The following is a 17,959-nucleotide window of genomic DNA, read 5'->3' as shown; positions in this document are numbered from 1 at the left end:
GTTATTACCAACTTCCGATATTTCGTGATCAAGGGTTTGGAGGTTTCCATGAACCACACAACAGTTTCTTCCAGAAAATGCGAAACATTTAAGTCTACAATATCTCTGCACAATTTCATTCAGTTCGATCAAGTTCTTCTTGTCTTTCGGGAGTCAAATTTCACTATTAAGGGTGGGAGCTTTTGCCCCCTAAAACCGTTTTTCCGCAGATAATAAAAAACATGTTCGCTTATGTTATGTGTGTTGTCCCTACCCCAAGATTCGTTGCAATTCTTCATGTCCTTTACACACATCTGATACACTGTTATTAGCACTTTAGATATTTTGTGATCAAAGGTTTGGGGGGATCCGTGCCACACCTAACCGTTCTTTCCAGGAAAATACGAAACCCGTATTCCCTTATTTTATGTCAACAATATATGTTCACAATTTCGTTCACTTTGGTCCTTTTGTGTGTCATCCTTTCGGGCTTCCGCATTAAAATATTTTGGTGCCCGATTTTGCCGCTTAAAACCGTTTTTGCGAAGAAAGCAAAAACTAGTATTACTTTATTTGATATGTAGTATCTACCTGCAAAATTTTATCAAAATCGGAGTGTTACACTTGGGAAGTATTACTTGTAAGTATAATAAAAACAAATTACGCAAATACTTTCGGTGATTCAGAGAAGAAAGTGGGCTGGCACTATATGTATATTTTTGTTTTTAATTTAAATTTGAAGAGTCTTGAGTATAGTATTTTATCATGAGAGAAGTCAGTGTGTTTCTTTTTATCGTAAACGTGTGCAATTGCTTCATAAACGAGTGTTTTTAACTCTTAATTACCTACGCAGTCTTACGGTAGGGGCGTGAGCATTCGTTCCGTAATGCAGGGGTCCAGAGTTCGATTCTCCCTGCGGTAAGTTGTTTTTAGCAACTACAATATCCATACTTTTGATGTGTAATAAAATGAAAAGTACTCAATTTCTTTCAGTCTTACAAGTAAGAGTGGAGGTAGCTTTCTTCACAGGGGAAATACTGGCAAAATGACATGTCTGTGTACAACCTTGATTCATATTGCATGAGAACGTAACGTGTTTAGCAAACAACTCATGTATACGACCCCTAACGGTCATGCTTAGGGTCTAGTATGAATCATAAACATGCCTGAAAAGAATATTGTTTCCGAGCAACTATTCCGAACGTCTTCCACTATTACTCCTACTGCTAGAAATAATAATATTTTCCATTAGCCATTTCCAACATATTCCATATATCCGTTCAACCAACATTTGTAAATAAGAACTATTCTGTTTTATGTTGGTATGTATATTTTATTCAAATATCAATATAACGCATACATAATCCAAAGTCTTTTATCAAAAAAAAAGCGTGTTACTCTGTATTGTGGTAAAGAAAATTCCTACTTAATTTCTGTTTAGGCATCGGATTAGGATTAGTTTTCACATTAATAATATTCAGAAGCTGACACCTTCTTTCTTCCGTCTCGTTTCCTTTCACACACTAATCCCTCGACCGTCTTTTTTAGCCTAACCGGCATAAACGTGGGACGTAAAACTCAAGTATTTCATTTACTAATCCCTCGAAAATGTCTCTTATTATTTCTTTTTGTTTTCCTACCAACTTCAGTGTGCTTATTAAATTGCAATATGACATAATATTGAGGTCTTAAATTTTTAATAATAATAATAATAATAATAATAATAATAATAATAATAATAATAATAATAATAATAATAATAATAATAATAATAATAATATTGTCTTAAAATTTTAAACGTTGCCCTAAAATTAGACAAAGCTTACAGATACCTCGAGATTTCGGAAGGGTGTCTGGACCTCCAGGACATACTTTTACAACTACCAAAATTTTAACCAAAGAGTTGCACTAAAGTTTCATGTAGAAACTATTCTACTGTACGTTTTGAGGAAGATAACTGTAATAATATCAATGAACATAAAATTACTTAATATCACTGAACAGTAACGCATATAATATACTAACTTTTAGGATATGCAGAATTAATTATAAAAGCTTTGCCACAAAAATATCTGTACAGATCATAATAAATTCAATGAGCTCCGAAAGACATAGTAACAAAATAGCGTATAAGATTCAATCTACGAAGCAGTATATGCTTAAAGAATAGACTTCCACTATTTCGAGAATCGAGATAAAACGAGAGATTTTTACGATACTTTTCTTCTCGTCTCGATTTCCATCTCCAAAGCGAGACGAAAATTTGAATTAGCTTTCTCCTGTCTTGAGTGTAAAATGTCAACTCCCGTCTCATTTTTTTTTTTTTTTGTTTCGAAAACGAGATGAGAAATTCCTATTCTCGTAAGCAACAGTAAATAAAACCGGAATATTCTTGCCAAATGTTACATTTCTGGTTGTAATGTTATGCTCTGAGCGATAATATACTTCTAACGTTTAATCTACAATAAGACAATAATAATTATTATTCGTTTATTATTATTATTATTCCTGAAGATTTGATAGTTCAAGTATTGAAAGATCCAAGTATTCAAATAGCAAAGGAAATAAAACGTGTGCCATCGACGATAAATCGCCATCATAAATTTTAAAGTAAAAAAATACTGGTTGTTCGTGGGCCCGATTAGACTCGACTACCTTCACCTTACTGGTCGAGCGGCTTGACCACAACCACTATTATTATGCAGCAATTGATTTGTCTTTAGTTTGTTTAGATGCATGTTTAGTATGATAGACGCATCGTATTTGATTCAAATATAGGAGTTTTGTATTTTGTTTTTAAAAAATCATAATGTTGATAATTTAGAGAATACAGTGTTATAATGCCCTCCGAATCCTCAATTACAAATTTCGGTGTTTTGCCAATGAATCTGGCTATTAACAATCTAATGTTTTGAGCGAACATAAAAGGCTCTTTGTTTAGGAGAGCAGGAAGAAGAAACGCTTTAGATGAGTGGTTAGCGGTGTAGTTTCCTAATATGGCAACCCGTGTTCTATTCCCGCCCTCACCGTTTACACTTTTTAAAATATTTCCTTTACAAGGCTGAGCTCCTGTTGAATGCTGTTAAATAAAACATAACAATAACCTCCAGTGGAGAAATTCAGTGATGGTGTAATGCTGAAAAAAAAGGAAGGGAAATGAATGGATAAAACGAGTTACAGAGTTAATTCTATCAATGGTTCTATATTTGATATCAAACGTTAGTTTCGTGCATTTTAAAATTATTGTTTATTGACACTATAATCTTCCCTTTTCACTTCGTGTCTCAATGTGTAAAATATCACAAATATTAAACAAATCATTAACCCTCAATTATATTTAAAAGCTAACGGGAAATAAGCCTACTTTAATACGAATGAGTTCTCCAACTCGTTTAAGTGTTATCAAATTTTGCATTTTTAATATTTGCAAGTAAATTACTGCATAACAATATTTAGCATTTTCAAAAGTCATTTAACGTATAATGAAATCAACAATTTCTTCTATCGAAGTATCATTACGCATGAATCAGTAGTGGCGGAATCTAATAACTCACACACTGTTAGACCCCCAAAATTTTCATTGGGTTCTTCCCCTCAAATGATCCATTCATACTTTCGATTTATTTGCTTGTAGGACTACTGTCAATAGTTTGAAAACTCAGGGCAAAACTTTCTGTTATTAAAAAGTAATCTACTACTACTATATATGCTGCGTAGTCTGTCCGTATATTATTTGATACGCGGATATGTATAGTTATTTGAACTAAGTATACTTGTTTATATAATCCTCATTTGAGTTAATTGTAACATTAACTAAGTCCCCCAACTGTTATCTTCTCATCAGCGAATCTGATATCCGTATATTTTTTTCAAGTGGCTGAGTATAGTTTAAGGTGTGTATCATACAAACAAGAAGTACTCTGTGTACAATTATCCAGACTCCCTTTTGTCATTTCATCAACCAGCGTTTCACTCCAGTTCTGCACGAAAACACTCTTTAAGATTTGTGCTTTTAACAGTTTCGGTCAACTTCACGCTACTGTGCTAGCTAATAACATGCGTAATTATTCTTCGAGCAGGCGTTAGTGGGGTTGCCTATTACGGATTTTGCACCTCAAGAATTTCTATGGCCCGCTGTACACACGTTGAACAGTAAAAGAATTACAATAAAACATATTAGTAAAATATTGGTTAATTATTTGGAGTGAAATATGGCTTTCCATTCAGATTGTATACATGATTTATTTTAGAGTGGATCGCCTAAAAATTTTCGAGTTTTAATCTCACCAGAAATGGGTAACATGCAGGACAATATCTACGTAATTACCGTTATAATTTTAATGCTTTTAGTATAATTCTCCTAAGTTATGATTTTGTAATTTCAAAATGTAGAACGAGAGAGAAGTATAAAATTCTAATTCTTAGGAAAATCTTTTTAACAGGAATGATTTCAGGGGGTAAGCTGAGAGAAAAATTGAGACCACTCTCGAGGTAAGAAATTTCTCTCTTCGGGGTCATATCTTCGATCGTGCTGAACGTGGGCTACTAGTGCTTTCGCAGTACTTTCTCCCCACGCATATTGACATTCACCCCCAAAAAGTCTTCTGAAATCAACTCTGCATGCAAAGAGTTTTTGGCTACAAATCAAGGGATAGGAATGGGATAGTGAACATACCTAATATTTTTATCCCAACTATAAATTTTAGGTTCTCTTCTAATCGAATTTGAAGGACTGGGAGTTCCCAAAAAACTATTGAAAGAAATGTCCCTAATCTCCGTATGAAAAGAAGAACACACTTAGAAATACTTCATCCTAAATTTGAACATACAAATGTCTGATTATCAGACTATCGAGCCAAGCCAGTCGACAATTTGGTATGCAGCAGCGAATCTTCTTTTGACTTCTGTGTAAAGTGGTTTTCTTTTGTACACTTGCTTTTGTTTAATATGCTACGGCTATGAATTTACTTTGAATATCTTTAAGTGACAGTTCTTGCAATGTATAAAAGTATTTTTCGAATAAATCACATTCAATTTTACGTTCTCATCTTACACTAAGCATGTTGAATCCGTGAAATATTTGGAGTTGAAGTGATCGTAAATATTTCCATAGTTAAGAGTCTGGTTATGCAAACCCTCTCATCGTGAGAACTATGTTTATTGAAATATGATGCATGCAATAGCGCAATTAAGATTAATAAAATATTCCTATTACATTAATTAATTATGAATACGTGCAGAATTTATTATACGAATCTATAGTACAAGTAGTAATAGTAGTAAAAGTAGAAGTAGAAACGGGTTACCAGCCCTGCAGGGGTTGGTAGGGTTTTGTTCTCACGTAAGAGGAGCAAATTAAAGACTTGCTCAAGGTTTTCTTTACATTTTACAATCTCTGCATCCGTATATTAAAACTGCACCGAAAAATATTCATTATTATTTGTAGTACACGCACTCCTCCTCACGTAGATGAAAGGCGGAGGGAGTAGTTAATTTAGATAATTAGTCTTGATGTGCTTTTCGACAATAAAATTTCTTTACATTCAAGATTATATAAATATTGCGATTTCAAAAGTAAGAGCGTTTTGCCTCGAAAGAAAGTGACTAATCAGATGTAGCTGTAAATACCAATAAGAGAGAAACTTGAATTTCCAGATGTGAATAAGTTGTACATCCTATATATTTTATACAACTAATGGTACCCATAGGATTTCTGGAGGACGTTAATTTATATACGAATAATTTTCTTGCCGGGATACTTTGGGGTCCGTGCCGTCACGTGGAAATATCGCCAAGGATGTTATAAAATAGAGTATCTTCCCATACCACAAAACCATGAAACTATACGTCACAGCCATACGTATCCTATGATTGGTGATTTTCTTACCTGTGAAAGGTTATTTTGGATAACATCTTCTCACTCCTACTTGTACATCCATACATGCAGCATGTAACCATTGTATATATAAATATCAAGCAACGACTTAATAAAAATAAATGACAGACGCACTGCATGTCTAATACGAAGATTGCAATGTTTTGAGCCAACATATATGGTGGTCATTGAGTTACCTAATTGGATGAAGATACATATGGGCACATCCTCTATTTTATAACGTGGGTATCGAGAAGTATCGTTCAAGAGAACAAGTGAAATACTGCATACACAATTACATTAGTTGGTATGGGAAAACGTTCCTCTACAAGACGTCACGTACAGGGAGCCAATCACAACGCTAAACGCGAACTGTTGCTATATGTTATTTTATACACCTTCACAATGTAGAGTCGTAGATTATACTGTCTTTTCCAATCTTGGATACAAAGATCATTTATATATGCTAGAAAGTCAAATTACATAATTATAAAAGCTGATAAAGTATACCGTAGCATCTTACAAGAAACATTAAAAGCAAAATAGAATTTAAACTTCATTGCACATAAACACAAGGTAACTAACAAGCAATAAAATGAACACAAACAAGAACAGACCGATATAATGTCGGCATATAAAAATAATAAAATAAACATAAATCAGACAACATTGAAATACAAATGAGCATTGCTGAAATAGTCGGTTACATTGTTATTACAATTAGGAGTAGTAGTGTTACTAGTTATTGTATTAGCTATACTAGAATAGAATTCATTTGTTAATTACTCGTATTTGTTGATAAAAAAGAATATGAAAAGCAAATTAAAAAGTTACCTTTTTCTTCAGCATAGAATTGCACTATTTCACTCCAAGTTGTGTAAGTATAGTACTTGACGTTAAGTGGTTGTGTATCGTTTATTTGGAATATCATTAATTCATCGCTAATCCAATATGCTTTAATAATATTTCCCTCCTTTACCATAAAAATGTTATTCAACAGAGTCATATCCCAATCTCTGGGGGTCTATTTAGGAATGAAAAATAAATTATTTAAATTTAGGAGAAAGTACGTACCATATGTACGTATTTAATCCTGCATTTAAATATCTGTTTATTTGTTAATACATTGTACAAGACACAATATGTTCTATATTTTGCATCTAACCATGTAAGAACAGTAATTTACAAAACTTTGCTAAATAGAATTTAAATAATATCTTTTGAAATTCAATTTTTCACAATACAGATCATTTCAGTGGTAAACATATTTGTGTTAATTGAATTTACATTTAAGTCGTATGATATCTGTACTTGATCAACGTAGAGGTTGTTTCGTGTTCAAGTTTCGGAACATAACTTATACTAATATTTTGTGTTGCATTAATGAATATTATGAATTTTAACTGAAAGTAGAGAGTGGATGTTTGATTCTCTACTTTAAAATCTTACCAAAAGACAAAATTTGAATTTCATAGTTTTACGACAACTACTGTGTGAGGTTATATTGAATATTTTCAAAATAATTTCACTTCTTAAGTTATATAATCTGAACAACCTTGAATAACAATAGCTAACAAAAAGGTTGGCATCAGTATCTCGCTTGTAAACAGTAGAGTCAGGCCAGTGCCAGATCCAGGATTGTCTAAGGGCCAGTTCACTTTGTAACATTTCTGCAAGAAAAACATAATTAGTTTCTGGACGTTGTGAAAGAGCTGATTAGTTGTTTAATCAAGAAATTGGCATTGTCATTCATTTGTTCACTAAAATAATAGTAACGCCACCTGGGAATTGTGGCCGAATTAACAACTACCTGTTTGCGTCAGAATTGGAAGAAAGATAAAGTGCGGCGGATCTTTCTAAATTCTAACTGTGCTTTGTTAAGTTAAAAATGTAATTGTGAAATTAGATTGCTCTTGAGTAACCTAAAATCCGTTCGTTAAAGTTGTGTGGAATTTTGGACAGATATGGATTAGTAGTAGTTTATGTGAGTGAATTGGTGTTATATATTCAACAGGAAATGTAAATACATCACATTTATTAACCTTTTATTTTGACCTTTTTGGATCAACTGTACTTCGCTTCTGGTTGTTGTGTTCCATCAACTCACCGGAAACCATTTTTTTGTAATTGTAAATTCTATTTTGAGAAAATTAACCATGAAGCTTTGGACGTAATTTTGAAATTAATACTAAATTACGGTATTATTTTGGTATATTTATTATGAGGAATAATAAGGGCGTAAAACTGTGAAATTGTTCACACAACTATCAGAAAAGTAGAAAGGGGAAACATTACATTTCCATGTTGTTATGCTATATTATTCGTTATATTAATATGATTATTATCATTATTATTCATTATATTTATTCATGAATAAATGTTAGTGTTATTGAAAAATAAGGAATATTTCTTGAAAATTGGATTCTTGTCTAAAAATCCGCATGGAAGTAATATATTTCTAACCCTTTCAAAAGCAGGCATTCTACTCGTTTTGGTGCATTGCTGCTAATACCAATAACTACTAAAATAACCAATCATACTGACTCTTCAACGTGACATGTGACAATATTCTTTGCCCTAACAACACTGATGCATAGAGCGGAGGAAAGTATTTTAAAGAGGGTTGCAAGTGGAATGCAGCATAAAAATGTCCTTCTCTCCTCCTGCCTTCTGTTTTCTTCCCTACTTGACAAATGTTATATTGTTTTGCTTGTTGATTCCTTCTCCTTCAACCTTTAGAAAATCAATTTAAACTATTGCTTTTACGAAGCTCTGCTCTGTTTTAAGCCCCAAATGGAAACATGATAGTAGAACGTTTGGAAAGTCTTGCTATTTTCATTCCTAGCTTCTTATTTTACATAGTATATATTTACAACAAAGGGGGAGGTTAATGTGCACCATTGCACCCCTCTAATCCGGCACTGAGTCGGGCCGTAGAGCAAACAGGAGAATAATCTTTGAGCAAAACTGATCAAAGTCCTTAAATATGTCAAGTTTTAAATTTCTTTAAATCTATGCACATATGCATTTGTAACAATATCAACCGAAAGAGAGTTTGTAACCCAATGTAACACTACGAGTATGCATATTATGATTGAAACTCAAATGTTAAGTTGCACAGAAACAAGCACGTCTTGTGAGATAATTTTGAAGTATAGTTGAACGTTGTTACACTAATACTGATGAAGATTAAAAAAAAAAAAAAAAAAAAAACACTGGAAAAATACGGAAACACGAACGATTCACTGTAGAACGCCAATTTTAAATAACATAATTCTAAAGTTGTCAACACGTTACAGTCTTTTAGATATGCTGCTTACAATAAAATATGCATAATTTTAATATCAAGCATACTATATGTACATCAAGCAAGTTGTTTATCATGCATACTAACTATTTGCGTTAAAAATATGTACAAAACAAGTTAATGATTTAGGAAATGAAATACCTTCTTTATATCTAGATGCGAAATGACATAAAAGATATACAATTCATATCATAAACGAGAAAAACGTAAAAGTGTATCACACAATAACTAACATGAGGAAAGCAATGTTAATATTACATGATATAGGGCATTTGAAATTAAATATTTTACATGTTCTCTCATTTTTCCAATACAGATTATAATATTGGTATTGGTACCAATGATGAGACATTGTAACTTACTTTAAGTATTACTACACTCATATTAGTAAGATACTTGTATTCTTCCATTAAAGTGAAACTTTTCCTTCTGAACGAAAGAAGTGTATACATAATGACTTTAAAAATGGTTGAGTTGAATTGATTTTGAGTTTAATGTCCCGTTCAGCAGCGAGGCTATATGAGACCTAGACCTACCGATTAACGTGGAATCCAAACCACATGAGCTCCCGCCGGGAATTAAACCCGGATCTCCCACGCCAAAGGCGCGTACGCTAACCGCTTAGCCACGAAGGAGTTCGAATTTAAAAATGGATACTACTAAGAAACAACAGTGTTACTGGAAGTATTTTGTATTCGTTGTCTGGATATAATATACTTCGAAATGGCATAAGGATAAGTTGAGACATATATCATCTTTTGTAGTAATGCATGAAATGAGGTCTGATGAAATGGGTTTGACAATAGGTAGTTGGAGTAACAGAGATAAAATAAGAACAAAATAACACAGTTAAAAACTTTGGTCTCACATTTCAACTTCTAATGTTGCACTCATCACATATCCGAGTTGGTTTACTTATCATTAGAAAATGCACAGAAAAGTATATTTACGAGAACTAAAATTTAGGCGATAATAAGTAGATGATAATCCGAAATCCAAACTGTAACTAACATTGTGGTCAAAAGTGTTTTGTATAAAAGCGTTATATCCGGATATTACGGAGGCTGTTGTCTATGAGTCATATCTAATTACTAACAGCCAATGTTTATTTGGCATGTAATATAGCCTACATATATGCAAATGTGTGTGTACATATATCAGATGTAGCAGCCATACCTACTAATGAAATATTTTTACAATGATTTCTTTTCACTTTTAAAAGTAAAATGAAGAGTGAAAAAACCGTTTAGAAAAAGCCCAATAGATTTAAGTGATGATTTCAAGAGGTTGACCGGGTGGATATTCTCCGAAGTAATAAAATTCCCTACATTCACCTTTTCATACTTTACTCCACTCCATAGCCATCCACAAGATTTAGAGAAAGAGAGAGCAATAGCCTACCTCTAAATATTTCAAGGGGTTCTGTTTTTTCTGAAGTGCAAATGAAATTTACTTAGTAACACAGTTATTGTGTTCACGGACGTCCGCAGCATAGGGAATGTCGATTAATAACCCCCTTTCAAAAATCATTACTGTTCTTTCTAATACATGTCAAAACAGATTTGCTTACTTAGCCATTACATTATTTACTATAGTTAAGAAAGTTATGTAATGGGAGTCGATGCCAAATTTAGTGGATAAACAGCCCATGTCGAAAGGAGTAAAGATGCTATATTAGGTAGCCAAATTTGATCAGGAACAATATAAGCTCGGCTGGACTTGCATTGCATGTAAAACTTCATTCTTCCGCATCTCAAGGTAATTTTGTGGGCAAATAGCTCTTCGACGAGAGGATAAAAACTACTATATTTGTTGGCTGGGCTTGGCTAGGGACAAGTTCGGTTTGGTTAGGCTCTGACGAACTCTCTTTGTATGCGGTAATTCATTTCTCGGTAAGTACTCATACTAGTCCGATCTGAAAGGAATTCAGTGGACAAATAGCACCTCATCTAAAAAGTAAACAAATTTTATGGGCAAATATTATTAGAGCCAGGGAAATAAAAATTGCTATATTTAGTGGCCGAGCTCGGTTAGCGACAGGCTCGGTTACACTCGACTCGTCTTCTTGTGAAAGGTGCCCACTGCATTTTTCCCAGAAGGGGAACATTTTTTTAATTCTTTCCCTTTCAGTTATTTTTTTTAAAAAAATACTTTACGTCCTTTTGGCGCATAAAGGTTATCACAGAATATGAAAAGTAAATCATTACCATCATCATCTCTTGTGTATTCTGCCATTATTGGCAGATCACTTGACGCAACTGAGAAGCTTCCATGCTCAGCGGTCTTCTGCTCACGTCTTCATGTTCCTGTACGATTTTCACTGTTTTGATATTGCAACCTCCTTCGACCCTTACTTCTCATTCCCACTAGCAGATCCCACTCATATTCTATACTATTTTCGACTTTTATGTAACTTCACAATGTTTGTTTTAAAATGAACCAAGATTTTTTGTTTGCAATTCTTGAAATATGTGTGCTATATTACACGTTTTTTACCTTGTAAAACGACAGTATTAATTGGGCACCAATTGTTGACATAGGCTTTAAAATTTGTGCCGCTCTAGGAGAGGCCATTCACGAACAATTTACAGAGATGTTTCGATATTGTTCGGAAGAAGCCAAGAAGAAATGGCGCTACTATAAAGGTAACCAAGAAAATTCTGTCGCTTTTTCACCCACAATATTCGAACATCGATATGTCTCCTAAGACGTACTTGGAAGGTCAAAAATAGTCCCTATCAGAATCAACGAACTTCTGGCAATCTTCTGAAATTCCATGGGTTCCATCGCAGTAGAACTTGGTGAACCATGAAACAAAGAAGGTGAACCATGTATCGTTTGTATTTTGCGCCTGTACTAGAGATTGGAACTAGTGTTCTCTAAGGTTATTATTCAAGGAATGGAACAGGTGATAATCGGACGGGGCAATGTCTTGGGAGTATGGTGCATGCAATAATGCTTCCCATTTAAGGCATAGAATGGTGTCCCGGGTTATTCTAGCCACGTGGGGCTTAGCGTTGTTCTGTAATAGAAGGACCCCTTTGCGATTCAGAAGTGATGGCTCCAGAGTTTTGAGTTTCTCTTGAACACAGCACAACTGCTTAAAGTACACAGTTGTATTCATGCTCTGAACAGCTGGTAGTAGTTCCCGATATACGATGCCGCAAACAGTCCATCAAACACATAGGAGAAGTTTCTTCTGGTGCAATGCTAGTTTCGACTGCTTCTGACCTTTTCGTCAATGCTAACCAATCAGAGCGGCACTGTGAAGCTTCGTAGAGGATTCACTTCTCATCACATGTCCATACCCTGTCCAGAAATGGCTCCTTTCTTGGACGAGACAGCCAAGTATCCCATGTATCTGCACGTGTTGCCTTCAGGCCCGGAGTCAAAAGCACGTAGTATCCAACGACCCAACTTGTAGTAGAGGTGTTGCCGTATGGTTTCTCCACTCACTCTGAATTGTAGTCATAGTTCCTTATATGCCTGATGACTGTTGGCGTTAATTACTAACTGAAGACCTTCATGGAATTGTATGGGTCGATTTCACATATTGTTGTTAGTTTCATTGTTAGAGGCCACCATTGTTAAACAAACAATCAACATGAATGGCCATACGTTCTACCAGAAACTGACCAAACTTTGCACATCCATTTAAAGTTGAAATATCTATGAAACGCTATGTATCGATTTATATATTGTTGTTAGTTTCATTGTTGTAAGACACCATTGTTAAATACATAATCGTTGGATTTCTTCATTATTAAACAAACAATCAACTTTATTTGCCATATTTGCTACCACAAACTGACCAAACTTGCACAATCATTTACGATTGAGATGTCGATGGAACGGTACGTGCCGATTTCACTTATTGTTGTTACTTTCATTCTTAGAGGCCACCATTGTTTAAAAAAAACAATCAACTTTGCCTGCCACACGTTCTACCAGAAACTGACCAAACTTTGCACACGCATTTAAGATTGAAATAATTAGGGAATGGTACGTGTCGATTTCATATATTGTTCTTTCATTGTTAGATGCCACCATTGTTAAATAAACAATCAAGTTTTTCTGCCACACTTTCTACCACAAACTGATCAAACTTGGCACACCCATCGGATTACCACAGAGATATCTACTGAATGTACAACAAAATACTTTGGTTTGTGTAATATTTACCTGTACCTTGGGCAGAAAGTACTCATACATATGCACTATACTTAGTAGAATGTTCATTTCATATTAAAAAAAGAAGAATGTTTTTAATATATGTAAGTGATTATTATGGGATAGTTGATGAGATGGACATGTTTTATGGTTACCTAGTCAGTGAGTTTGTGCACTTAACAGTTTAAAGAAAAGGATATTTAAGTTATATCAAATAATAAACCAGTTTAACACCATTTATAGACGTTGTCATATTTATTAAAAAGGGTGAGATTAATGGTATTTACATATCGAAGCTAATTTTTACATGAGGAAGAAATACTACCACTTCAAATTTTTATTTTAGCAAACGAACCAGGTTTACGACTATCTTTTTGATAAGTCGTTGTAAAAATTTGGTTTACCTCACCCGGGACTTTGTAAATTCAGTTCCCGAAGAAGAAGAGTAAGATTGAATTTACTTTTATACTATAGTTAATGAATAAGAACTTAACCATATTGCGAAGTGGTAAGGTAATCATAAGAAAAATGGACAACGAAGAAATGCAGCAGGAATCAAATACTAGTGACCAAGGTGAAACTAGTGTAACACCAGGTTTGTCATCAGAGGATCGACTCTTGTTAGCTTTACAGCGACAATTCAGGCAGATGTCTACCGAGATAAACAAGCAAAATGAAGAATTAAGTAGACGAATGGAACAGAAGTTTGACGAAGCTAACAAGACCATGGAACAGAAGATAGAACTGAAGTTTGACGAAGCTAACAAGCAAAATGAAGAATTAAGCAGACGAATGGAACAGAAGTTTGACGAAATGGAACAGAAGTTTGACGAAATGGAACAGAAGTTTGACCAAGCTAACAAGCAAAATGAAGAATTAAGTAGACGAATGGACCAAAAGTTCGACGAATCTAATAAGCAATATGAAGAATTAAGTAGACGGATAGAACAGAAATCAGATGAAACGAAACAGACAATTGTCCAAGTGGTGAACGACATATCCTCACAGTTCGAGGAAAAGTTAAAAAGGATATCCGATGATTGTCAAGAAAAGCACAATCACCAAAATCAAGAAATCTGTGCTGTAAAAAAAGATTTAGAAGTAATAGAATCTTCCATTAAACAGCAAAAGATCCAGGTCAGCAACAACTCTAATAACATACGTGTAAATACACAGTTATTAGCTACTATTCAAGAAGAGATTAGAACGTTACAGGCTAAAGACAACATTTACCGTAATAACTTGGGTAGTGATCGCTTTGAGTTGCCCCACTCGCCAGAGATGAACTCGCCTTCGTCGGGGTCTGATGAAGATATTATACTAGAAGAAAGTTGTCCGAAGAGTACTGATGAGCGAAACATAGATGGTGTGACGACACAGCATATCACGGATAGGAACTATCACTCAACAAGAACAAGGAATGAGAAAAAGAAGGTAAAATTAAGTGTTAAGATGAGTGAAATTCGAGCTATGAGCAAATTCAGTGGTAAGTGTAATGAGAATGCTACTTCTTTCTTAGAGAAATTCCAAGACGAATGCAATATAATGTGTATTGATCGATCACAGTATATGAAATTAATACCCCATGTATTACTCCCACCTTGTTCCTTATGGTTTAAAGCAATACGTGATCACATTAGTACATATGAGGAATTCAAAGCGGCATTGATCGCAAATTATGAAAATGACTTTTTGCTGGCAAATAGAGATGCCACCCTTAGAAATCAACACTTCAATCCTCGATTGCACAAATCTATTGTAGAGTTTGTTGTAAATGTCTACAACGAATTAAAGGTCGTTAATCCTTTGCAATCGGAATCGAGAATAATAGCATCGATTCGAAATTTGCTTCCATTTAAATTGCAACAGATCTTATTTTCCACACAGTGTATGAGTTTCAGCCATTTATTGATGCTTGTCCAATGCTACGAAACTCAATACCATGCCATGAATCCACAATCAGGAATGGGTAAAAATAAGAATAATTCAGATCATTTGGTGCCAGTTCGGAATTTAGATATCCGAAGTGTGAATAATACGAAACCTAACCTAAGCCGAGTATACTCTAGCAATCCAAATGCGCAAAATAGACAAAGTTATGTAGGGACTCCGCCTAACCTAACTAATCATGGTAATTATGATGTCAGATCACTCAACCGCAATAGATATAAAAATAATCGAAGTACTGAGCGAAATTCCAGAAATGCAGCGAACTACATGAATAGACGTAATTGGAGATCAAGAGATGGGATTCCATATCAACATCAAAATCACGATGAAAGACATGTACAATATAATGTAGAACCTAATCATGATAGCGCAGTACAGTGTACGTTATTAGAACCATATGCAAGTTCGAATGTAACCTGATTACCGTTACTGAAATTAGGTTAAATTCATGTTAGTTGTAGATTCTTGTAAATTTTCATTTTAAAATTTATGTGTTAATATCAATAATGAAAACGATTCTTAAAAGTACTTGAAATGCTTAAATAGAGTTTTAGGTAGACTGGAAAATTAATTTTCAAATGATTTTTATTCTTTCTTGTTAATATGAGGAATTATAATTCGATTTATAATTGATTAAAAGCAAAGATTATTTATATTAGATTGATTTGTGTTGAAAACTTAATTGTCAAAGATTATGTTAAAAAGAAGCTCTATTCTATAAAATTAATTATTCAACGACTACCTTGAATGATATTCTTCTTTCTTATAACATCTTAGTGCTACTATGTATACCTTTAAATGCAACATCTGACTTATTTGTTATTTAATGCGCCCGCAAAGATTAATATTATTTGTAACCCACGTTTGTCCTTTACATTTTTGAAATCGCACTCTCCGACGATTAATTAAATAAGCGACGATATTTTAATAAAAATATATATTAATAATATAGTGGAGAATAATGAAATAAATATAATTAATGTAATTAAAGATAATTATTGATGAAATGAAAGATTTGTTATGAATGTATTTATATATATGTAGATGTGAAATGTAATGAATAGATATACAAGGTGCGATCAAAATATGATGGACATATACAATGTAAAAACACTAATGTAAACGGACCAGTGGTTCTTGAAGATAAAAGCCAAGCCTACTCATGACTTTTATATTCAGTCCCTTTGTCGAGCGACATTTTTATACAACAAAATACTTTGGTTTGTGTAATATTTACCTGTACCTTGGGCAGAAAGTACTCATACATATGCACTATACTTAGTAGAATGTTCATTTCATATTAAAAAAAGAAGAATGTTTTTAATATATGTAAGTGATTATTATGGGATAGTTGATGAGATGGACATGTTTTATGGTTACCTAGTCAGTGAGTTTGTGCACTTAACAGTTTAAAGAAAAGGATATTTAAGTTATATCAAATAATAAACCAGTTTAACACCATTTATAGACGTTGTCATATTTATTAAAAAGGGTGAGATTAATGGTATTTACATATCGAAGCTAATTTTTACATGAGGAAGAAATACTACCACTTCAAATTTTTATTTTAGCAAACGAACCAGGTTTACGACTATCTTTTTGATAAGTCGTTGTAAATGGTACCAATCGATTTCACATGTTGTTAGTTTCACTGTTCGAGGCCACCATTTTAAAACAATCGTTGGATTTCTCCATTATTAAATAAACAATCAACTTTATCTGCCATACTTTATACTACAAACTAACCAAACGTGGCATACTTATTTACGATTGAGATATCTATGCAATGGTATGTGTCGATTTCATTTATTGTTGTTAGTTTTATTGTTAGAGACCACCATTTTTAAATAAACAATCAACTATATCTGCCATACGTTCTACCAGAAACTGACCAAATTTTGCATACCCCTTGAAAGTTGAAATTTCTACGGAATGCTATGTGTCGATTTCACATGTTGTTAGTTTCATTATTGATGGGCACCATTGTTAAATACAGAATCGTTGGATTTCTTCAGTGTTAAGTAAACAGTCAACTTTTGTCTGCCATATTTTCTACTACAAACTAACCAAACGTGGCACACTCATTTACGATTGAGATATCAATGGAATGGTTCGTGCCGATTTAACATATTGTTTGTAGTTTCATTGTTAGAGGCACCGTTGTTAAGTAAACAATCAACTTTACTTTCTACGAGAAAATGAAGAAACTTTGCACACCCATTTAAGATTGCAGTATCTAGGGAATGGTACGTGTGGATTCCACATATTGTTGTTAGTTTCATTGTTCGAGGCCACCAATATTAAACAAACAATCGTTGGATTTCTCCATAGTTAAATAAACAATCAATTTTATCTGCCATACTTTCAACCACAAACTAACCAAACTTAGCACACTCATTTACGATTGATATATCTATGGAATGGTACATGTCGATTTCACTTATTGTTATTACTTTCATTGTTAGAGGCCAGCTTTGTTAAATGAACAATCAACTATATGTGCCATACTTTCTCCTAGAAATTGGCCAAACCTTGTACACACATTTAAGATTGAAATATCTAGGGAAAGATGTGTCGATTTCTCATATTGTTGTTAGTTTCATTGAAAAGATCACCATTGTTAAATAAACATTCGTTGGATTTCTCCATTGTTAAATAAACGATCAACTTTATCTGCC

The 17,959-nt window shown here is 33.6% G+C and overlaps 1 protein-coding gene across 1 annotated transcript in view; it reads right to left on the bottom strand.

Moving 5' to 3' along the window:
* The window catches only part of LOC145672099 (uncharacterized), a 215,842-nt gene that overhangs the window by 165,862 nt on the left and 32,021 nt on the right, over positions 1–17,959 (bottom strand). Inside the window, exon 2 of the mRNA XM_081741367.1 lies at positions 6,689–6,878. Coding sequence (XP_081597493.1) covers positions 6,689–6,878 — 190 coding nt within the window. The remainder of the gene's footprint in view (positions 1–6,688; positions 6,879–17,959) is intronic.

The sequence above is a fragment of the Thermobia domestica genome, chromosome 15 (genome assembly GCF_964235325.1).
Source record: "Thermobia domestica chromosome 15, izTheDome1.hap1.1, whole genome shotgun sequence".
Taxonomy (NCBI): Eukaryota; Metazoa; Arthropoda; class Insecta; order Zygentoma; family Lepismatidae; genus Thermobia; species Thermobia domestica.
The sequence above is the reverse complement of the archived record's forward strand: the minus strand, read 5'-3'. Positions and strand labels throughout refer to the sequence as shown.